Genomic DNA, 9470 nt, shown 5'->3' with positions numbered 1-9470 from the left:
AGGACTCCTGTCTCCAGGCCTCCTCATAAATATGAGAATCGTAACCTAACAAGTTGTACCAGAGCCATGTAGAAAGATCAAGGGACGTCACGAGGATATGTTCCACACCGCGCAAGGCTTGCACGGGTCCGGGAAAGGACGGCGCAAGGTGGAGCATGGCGGCGATCGACGATTCGGTCGGTGGATTTGTACACTTCGAGCGCGGTGGTTTGAACCATCCGATGGGCTATATTAATGGGGATCCATCCAGACGTGGAGATCGGGTTGATGACGGCTGGTAGCTGTTGTTCGATAGTGGTCGGTCAGATGTGACGGCCAGTTTCGACGGTGCGGCTGGAAGACATCGCGGAAAAGGCAGCGACTTCGACTTACGGTCTGATTGACGTGCGGTCAATCTAGATCGGAGTCACTGTTGTTTGCTCAAGGTGGAGCAGCGACAGCGGTGGCGAAAGTCATGGTGTATGAAGTTGCAGAGATAGCATTGTCTTTGGAAGATAGTGAGTCTGAGTAAAATTCATCGTGCAGCTCTTGTTGAGCGGCAAATGTGACAACTCAAGTTCGGTGTACATGGAGGTTCGTGCATGACTACTTCAAGGTGGCAAATTATTCGTTAAGGTGGAGTTTGTTGGATATGTGTCGAATAATTGTACGGAGTTAGTTACGTATAAGATTTTAAGTTGTATTAGCGGTACGTGCTAGAATTATAGTAGGATTCTAGTGGAATACTAGTAAGATTGCTGTATCCTAGCCTCCTTATAAATATAAGAGGAGGGCCGCTGTTTGTAACTATAATGACATAGCGACAGGTTCGCAGGGGGCAGCGAGTCTGCTGGAACCCTAAGAAGCGGTCGGTGTTGCTAGTTCGGGAGGAACACCCATAGTTATGCCCCAAGGATGTAAACAATTTGATCGAACCTTGTTAAAAATATCGTGTCTTATGTATTAATCTTATACTTAGTTAATGATCGTGACGATGTTTCTACTAAAAACTTAACCATCACAGCAAAACTTAGCAGTAGCCTTTTAATTCAGAGAGCAGAGCGAAACATAACCACTAGCTAGTGGAGTGAGCAGTACATTGGATTGCACGTCCCCTGGGGAACAAGGAGCACACCGGCCAGACACTGCAGGACGAAACGGTAATGGTCCATCGCAAGGTGATTGCACGGACACAACGACCAACGCTCCAGCCGCGCCCTCGCTAGCTGCTGGGGAGCCTGGGACCGAACCGCGTACGGCGCGGGTACGCACGGACGCGACGTGACGTTGCGACGAAACGTCGCCGCGCGGAGCACGTCTGGGCTGCAGCGTGCAACGCGCATGCCGGCTCACACCACGCGGGCTCCCTCCGCGGACGCCCACGCGTCCGAACTGCACCCCGCGTCGCCGTCCTTCTTCGGGGCTCTCGCGGCCCTCTCCGGCACAGGCCGGAACGGCGCGCCAGATGAAGCGGTGGGTGCCTGCATGAAGTCGAGCGTCGTGTGCCCCGTGCTCGGCGCCTCGTTGCACCCGCCGTCCGCGCGGCCGCCTCCCGGATGGGCCTGGAGCTGGAGGTGCGCGTGCCAGCCAGCCACCTCGGGTGGTAGGACACGGCCCGCCGACGGGGCCGGCCGGCCGGAGAGGAACTGGCACGCGAGAAGGGCGGCGCGGTTCTCAGCGATGAGCTCGTCGAGCGCCGCGCTGGAGCGGACGGAGATGTCGGGCGCCGGGATCAGCCAGGGGGCACCGCCTCTGGACGATGACAGAAGAGAGAGAGCACCAGCCGGGGACGCCGGAAGGCCGCACTGCGGGAAACCACCGTGACCAAACGACATGATTCCTGCAGCAACGCGTTGCATCGCTTAGTGTAAACAATGTGACGTATACTCGATCATATCAATATCCAGATCATAAGAAATTCTACAAGACAGCACAGAACGATGATCATTTATATAGTCATATTGCCCCTAGTTCAAAGTGAAATCAGTAAAATCTCAAGCTCGTGAGCTAGCCAACAACGTTCAGATATATGGTATACGTTAGTAGCACTTAAGGCATAATTTTGTTGATATCATGTGCCAACCTACATAGGCACAAACAATGATTCGGAGTAAGTTTCTATTCACCCAAGATATTTATGGGCGTGAATCAGTGTCACTCGTCTGAAATCAGGAAATATCTCGGTCGATGCTCCTGGGTAGTGTTGGACATGCATCCAACGGCCCAACCCATTCTTCTCCGATTCGAAATTGTATCTTTATTTCTTCTCCATCTTCCGCCGACAGTTGCTTCCACGAGCTCCCCACAGCCCCTGCTCTTGTCATCCGCTGCCACGGTAACCCAACGGCGCCGGACCATCCATTACCCGATGGTCAGTACGTAGTGGCTACGAAATAGGGGTTCTTCCTGTTCCTCCTCATCCTTTCTCTTCTTCCTCTTTGTGCGTGTGTGCCTATACCTAGACGTGACACATCACTATTTGTAGTGTACCAGTACTCCGTATTAAAAATATGCGGTGCAGCTACACGTATATAAATACCAGGAAGATACTGTGCTATTCTTCCTGTGTGTATCGCTGAGAGTAGTACACTGTGAGCTTACATGCAGACATGCAGTGCACGGCTTGTCTGCAATGCTAGATCTTTTACGCCGTTGCCATTGCCAACGACCACTGAGACGCACGTCCCTGTTAGTACTTACGACTAATACTGGTGATCATATGCACGGTCGGCCTAGCCAGGCAGGTGCACATCAAGGCATGCATTAAAATCCGTGCTAGCCCGAGGACTTTTCCCCGGGCCTGCAGCTCGCGCCCTGTTTCCCGGCATCAAACCACCTACCCCTGCCAGCGTACGTGGATATGCATATCTGATCATCTTACTGCAGGTCCCTGCCTAGCTTAATTTTCTCTACGTCCTGGAACAAGCATTATTGCATTTGGAGTACGGGAGCTAGCAGAGGAGGAGCTAGGACGGACCGTGTGGGTGCGCAGTGCCCCTGACCATGGCCTCGTGGGCGTTGCTCTTCCGCCGCCGCTCGTTGTGCCCGGCCAGCCGCCGCCGGCAGCTCCGCTTCGCGTCGTCGAACTCCGAGATGGCGTGGAACCTGCATGAACACGTACATCCAGAACGTATGGCGGCGTACAGACTTGCACAGGTATATCATGTTTTCACGGTGGCATGCAAATTTACGGACCGGCTGCATTGCTGGCAGAAGCGTTGCTCGGCGCCGAGCACGACGACCCTGGGAGCCTTGGAGTGCGCCTCGCACACCTTGTGCCGCCGGTGGTACTCCTTCGCGCCCGCTAGCGGCACGTGGCACCCCTCCACCTGGCACCTCGGCACGGCCGTCGCCGCCGCCGCCGCCGCTGCCTTCTCCTTCCTCTTGCCCTCCGCAGCGGTTCCACTCCCACCGCCGGCGCAGCCATTGCCGTGGACCTGCAGGCCCGCACCAGCCTGCGCCACTAGGCCGGCCCCGGCCCAGCAGCAGGGCCGCTTCCCCAGCTTGAGGCAGGCCAGCTCCTGCTGGTGGTGGTGGCAGGGCCTGCCGCCTGGGCGCGGCACCAAGGGCTGCGGGCAGGCCGAGCCGGTGGGCGCCCAGTGCATCCCGAGATCCCAAGGTGGTGGCGCGCTTCCGCTACCGCCGCCACCGTTCCCTTCCATGGCCACGTACCGCCGCGCCCTCAAACGGCTCCCGCCGGCGGCGGCTCAAACGGTGTGGCAAGTGGAAAAGCGGCGGCGGCGGCGGCGGCGGCAGGTACAGCGGTAGGTTACCCGCACTGGCGTTTCGCCCCATATAAAGCAAAGCAGCGAGGCGAGCCCCCCGGGGAGGAGCAGCAGGCAGCAGGCCACTGGCCACTCGGGGAAAGCACGCCCCCCGTACTGACATGTGGGATCTCCTGCAGAGGGAGAGAGAGCCAGCAGCAAGAGCCGTGCAGGCGGTGTGGGGCCACGGCCACATGGAGGTGTGTCATTGAGGTGTTCAATCCGAGGCGGGCCCCGCGGCTGCTGTACGTGGCATGACTGCCGCGGCAGGCAATAAAGGCTGCGCGTTGTGTGACTATACGCCTCGCTCCTTCCCTTACCTAGAGTGAAGTTAGTTCCCCATGTACATTACACTGACAGGTGGGACAAGGACTTTCCGACCCCGCATGTCATTGAAACAACACTAGAGATGGTAACAGTTAGAAGAGAAGCGCCTCTGCCTCTTGCGCGCGCAAAGATGCCATATCCACCCAAGATTTCATACGCCACGTACCGAACCTACGACGCGCTCACCCAATGCCTGGTGGGACCATCCCGTGCTCTGGCCCACCCATCATTGTGCTCGCTCCACATTTACTGCGCGGTGTGAAAAGCCTGTGTGGAGCAGGCCGGGCGTACATGCACGCAGCAGGCCGCTCCGGCCGGCCGTCCGATGGGGCCCGTAAGGCTCGGTCCAGTTGTCAGTGTCAGCTACAGTAAGGTGCCAACGTAAAATTGGCTGGGAAACGGGGGGTATGTCTGCGCTTTGGGGGAAATAATATCTCCGTGTTGGGCGGTGGGGAGATACGTACGGGTACCCCTATTTCGGCTTCTTCCTCCTGCGCAATTCCCTACTATGTACTCCGTTCCTGTCATAATACATAACATTTTAAAGTTAAACATAAATATTAAGATGAAAAATAAAATAATCATCTTATTTTTTAATCACCATTTATTACCTAAGAAATAAGATTTGTATTGGAAATTAAGTTTTTAGATGTGTTTGGTTGATGGGATGAGGTTGGATGGGAGATGTCCATTTATATTTTTTGAGCGTTCAGTTGGATGGCGGATAGATGGGATCATCCGACTTTTAGAAATATTTCTCAAATATACTAAATAGAGTGATCCATTCATTTTAGCTGAATGAGACCATCCACCTTGGCTAATCATAATTATTAGTAAAATAATTAGTGATAATTAGCATATTGTATTGCTAATTAGTATTTTATTACTATGAGATTATGGTTATTAAGTATGAGTGCATTTATTAGTGCACTCTTGATGTGTCGATTAGAGTAAGATTAATAATAATTAGCATATCTAGTTATTAATTATTAATTACTACGATAAGATTAGTGTCGATAAGTGTTAGTGCATGGTGATTAGTGTATGGTTAATTATTATTATTTAAAATTAGGAGATATAATTTAGTTAATTACTCTCATCTCATCCACCATTATCCTTCAATCAAACATAAAATTAGCTCAACCTATCTACCTAACCAAACAAACAATTTGGATGGGTGTATCTCAAAAAACAGAGACAGTCATGTCACATCCATTATTACTCCTAACTAAACGTACCCTTAATAGAAGAGTAAGACTGCAAATTTTGAGATAAAGTTATCTTAAAATTACAAACATCATATATTTTTAACATTATAAGAAAGGCTAAAACGTTATTTATTCTAAAACGGATGGAGAACGTGCTTGGTTAGCTGTGCTCGTAGAGACTGTACTGCTGCTGGCATGCATGCAGTATTTGTACCCTTGCTTCAATTACCACTGACATGCATGAGACGGTGCTTTGGATGATTGTTACTGTCTTTTGGGATAATCAGAAGTGTTCGTTCAGGTAATTTAGATGGTGTGAGGCTGCTTCTGCCTGCGTATTTGGCCGTCGTGTTGGCGCAGCTATCGCAGTGCCTCGACCCCTTTGTCCTGTTAGTTGGTATGATCGCAGCCATGGCAGGGTCACATGGATCGTGGATGCCATCGATGATGAGAACAGTGATGCCGTCCTCTGATGATGTGGACGACGTACCCGCGCTGCATTGCAACTTGCACGGGAACTGTGGACAAAAGTTGGAACATTAGTCGAATCACACTGAAAACCAGTCTTTACCGAACCGAGATCGGGTGCAAGTGTTCAGCCATATTATTTTTATATTTTTTAAAATCAAAATAACATAAATATATGTGTTCATTTTGAAAAAAAAATGTAAATCTAGATATATGTCGCCTTTGAAAAGATGATTAGCCACCTATCATTCGTTAGAAGTATGATTGGCCACATATCGCCTATTGGAGTGGCGATAAGTCAAATTTAGACTCCTAACTCCCGTTGGAACAACGACAGGCCACCTGTCGCCTATGGAAAACAGGATCAAAAATAAAAATTAAAGGATATAGGTTTAAAAATAAAAATGTTATGTTCTAATACTCTCAAATTTAAAAAAAAAACAATTAAAATGGCCATGGAAAAATTATGTGACGTGGATAATGCTATGATGTAGCTCTCCAAAAAATTCCACACAACAATATGGCTTGTACAATGAGAAAAAACAAATTTAAGGGATTATGATATTTGTTTTTTTTTATCATTGCACAAGTAATTGTTTGAGTTAAATTTTTTTTAGAGCTAGATGATAGCTTGCTCTCACCACATATTTTTTTCAAATATTTCATGGTCATTTCAATGAATTTTGAGAGCTTTGGAGCGTAATATTTTTTTATTTTAAAATATGTAGCATGTTGGAAAGATGATAGGAGTCTAGATTTGTAATTTTTCAAAATAGATGTATATATTTACAATTTTTGATTAAAAAATAAAAAAAGTGCATGAGTCAAACTCGTATTTGGGGCCATGTGCGCCTGAGGGAGGAGCCTAATGTGCCGGAGGGGAAGCAAATGCACCCAGGCCCAAATGAGTTATAACCACCAAAATTTCACCATATATGCACTCCTATTGGTCCAAAGTGATGCGCCCCCAAGGCCCGAAGCCCCATACATTAAGGTAGTGTTTGGTTCGTGGAACGGTATAGGACGGAGTGGATCTATCCTGTTTTTGAGTTGTTTGTATGTAGAGCAGCGAGATAGAATATTTCTGAATCAGAGAATATTCTTCAAACATTCAGGACAGAGCCGTTCCAAAAAAACGGTGGAACGCAGTTGTCTCACTTCAAACATGACACTGACGCTAAGCCTAAGGTACTAAAATGGACTTATTCCATCCCACCTATCAAACAAACATCTATATATGAATAGAATTATCCTATCCTTAAATATATGAATGCAATCATTTCATCTCACCTTGCTCTCCAATCAAACACTACCTAACATGCCAGGAACACATAGCCAGCCCGACGCCAAAATGGCTTTGCCAAGCAGGGCAAACAGTAGGCAACAAAATCATTGGCCTAGGCTCGCTAGTCGATCCCCAATTTCCTGTACATTGTCTCACGCACACACACATTTGGTCAATCTCTAACTCTCTGCTCACTAGTCGCTACCCTTGCAGAGTCGCGGTCACGCCGATCCACGAACACCTTCATCGCTGGTGGCTGAAGCACAATGGACGCTGGTCGTGACCAAGACCGTAGTCCTAGTCAGCCGTCGTGGCCTTCTCGTGGCTCCTTCACCCTGCTGTCTGCCCATCCTCCATGTCTGAGGGACTAAGGTTCTAAGCCACCGCAATTTGCAAAAGGTAAGAACCACTACTACAAAACCAAGCTTATATGCCGGTCCATTAATATCGGATGCTAATGGGTCATCACTAATGGAACATCACTGTCGGTTCAAAAGTCGCACAGGAAGAATCAGCGAATGTGGCTTATGAACCGACAGTAATGAAGCTCATTTTTATCTACTGATGGTTTGAGCCGATAGTGATACTTCACTGCTAGGTGAGGACACAAGCTGGCAGTGATACTTGAACTATCACTATCATTTTTAGTCACGACCCGACAGTGATAGTTCGTCAAGCATCACTGTCGATTCGTGTTATGAACAGACAGTGATAATGGGTATCACTGTCGGTTCGTGTTACGAACCGGTAATGATAATAGATGACAACTTATATTCAAAAATTCATAAATTTTTCATATGAAATCAGACAGGGAAAAACTTTACACGAAAATTGTAGCCATCGATAAAATATACAACTTTGTAGTTGAATTTTTTTTAATTTGAGGTAACTTAAATACCTAAATAATCTTAATAAAGTTCAGTCGTGATCGATGACAGCTCATCTTACAAAATCATAACATTTTCATACAAAGTCGGATGAAGACAAATTTTAAATAAAAAATATAGCTCTCGACAAGATCTACAAGCTTTTAGTTGATCATTTTTTATTTAAAGTAATATAGATGTATAAATAAATATCTAAAACTAGTACAGAGAAGTCACATACCTGATCACAAACTTTTGGTCTCGATTTAGTGTAAAACACTAGTAGGCTATAACGTTGAAAACTATTAATTTAAAGATTTTTTATCATAAGTTTGGTAATTTGGATTGATGAAATATCTGTGCAACATTAACTTTCAAATATAGCACTATGTCTCAAAAAATGTTAGACAAATCGGAGAAGATCAAATTTCGACCAAAAACTTTAGAGGGTCATGTCGAGGGTCTTCCGAGCCTTTTTAGGGTTAAGAATGGTACAAGTTTAAAGACTGTATTTTTTTTAATGCACCTCCTCGTTAGCTTTGAAATTAGAGGTCGAACGTCGAAATCGGACTTTGTATGTAAAAGTTATAGTTGTTTTACTGAACACTGTATGAATTGAACACAATCTTTTTCATACGTAGTCGGATAGAGACAAACTTTATATTAACATTGTAGAACTCGATGAGATGTTAAACTTTGTAGTTGATAACCTATTCATTTAGGATCATTTAAATGTGTAAATAGTCGTTCAAATGTTCGATCAAAAGAGGTCAAAATGATTAATTTTGTTATTGTACTATAACAAGAATGAGTGGTGACATAGTTAGAGAGGTCACGAGCGCTGAGCTTCTAATCAAGATCGTGAGTTTGAGTCCTGGAGTTCGCGTGAAAAAGTAGCGAGTGAGTAGTGATCGGTACTCGAACTTCTGGTCGAGGGCGGGTGAGCAGCAGTTGGTCAGGTGCCTCAGGTCGAAAAATAAATATTTTTTTGTTTTTTTAGCCACAAACATGTTGAATCGGAGATCGGCAATCGCTATCTGCTGAAGCCTTCAGTCGGCAGTGGAGAATCGATGTGAAAGTGCAAATCAGAGGATTATTTGTATAATTGTTGAAGTTTTTATTATTTAATCTTGATACGTGAACTAGACACAAGAATGATGAAAGAAGTACATGTACTCATGTGCATTTGCACATGATTACTTCTTGTGATATTTATAATAGCATGTCAACATTTTATTGAAATTTGAATTTAATACAAATTGCAGGTAAATTGATGAAACAATTTTATAAAAGTTAAGCACCAAGACTAAATAGTTTTGACAATGCAAAGAATTCATGTCAAGATGATATCAACTAAGAATAGGAGATTAAATATGATCCAAACTTAAGAAAAGAAATTGATGATTATCATCCTAATGAGAGAGGGGAGGGGGGGGGGCTAAGAGCATCTCCAACCGAGCCCTCTTCCCACCCCCTATCCTATATTTGAGGGAAAAACGATGAAAATCGGTTTCCAACCGACCCCCTATCCGACCCCCTTATTTGAGGAGCCCTCAAATCTCCTCCCTCACCC

General features: G+C 46.4%; 1 protein-coding gene across 1 annotated transcript; it reads right to left on the bottom strand.

The window, feature by feature from the left end:
- Positions 1-1023: 1023 nt before the first annotated feature.
- Positions 1024-3757, bottom strand: LOC133923613 (squamosa promoter-binding-like protein 7). The gene is made up of 3 exons (XM_062368894.1): positions 3175-3757; positions 2957-3084; positions 1024-1819 (listed from the first exon to the last, which is right to left on the bottom strand). The coding sequence occupies exons 1-3, from the start codon at positions 3639-3641 to the stop codon at positions 1329-1331; spliced, it is 1086 nt and encodes a 361-aa protein (XP_062224878.1). The 5' UTR covers positions 3642-3757; the 3' UTR covers positions 1024-1328.
- Positions 3758-9470: the final 5713 nt, after the last annotated feature.

This window comes from Phragmites australis, chromosome 7 (genome assembly GCF_958298935.1).
Source record: "Phragmites australis chromosome 7, lpPhrAust1.1, whole genome shotgun sequence".
In the NCBI taxonomy this organism is placed as follows: Eukaryota; Viridiplantae; Streptophyta; class Magnoliopsida; order Poales; family Poaceae; genus Phragmites; species Phragmites australis.
The sequence above is the reverse complement of the archived record's forward strand: the minus strand, read 5'-3'. Positions and strand labels throughout refer to the sequence as shown.

Excerpts from the sequence above, each read along its gene's own strand:
- LOC133923613 (XM_062368894.1), bottom strand. The coding sequence starts at position 3,641 with ATGGAAGGGAACGGTGGCGGCGGTAGCGGAAGCGCGCCACCACCTTGG. Across the intron at positions 3,085-3,174 it reads TTCTGCCAGCAATGCAGCCG|GTTCCACGCCATCTCGGAGT; the intron begins GTCCGTAAATTT and ends GTGTTCATGCAG. Across the intron at positions 1,820-2,956 it reads GGGCACTGCGCACCCACACG|GAATCATGTCGTTTGGTCAC; the intron begins GTCCGTCCTAGC and ends GCGTTGCTGCAG.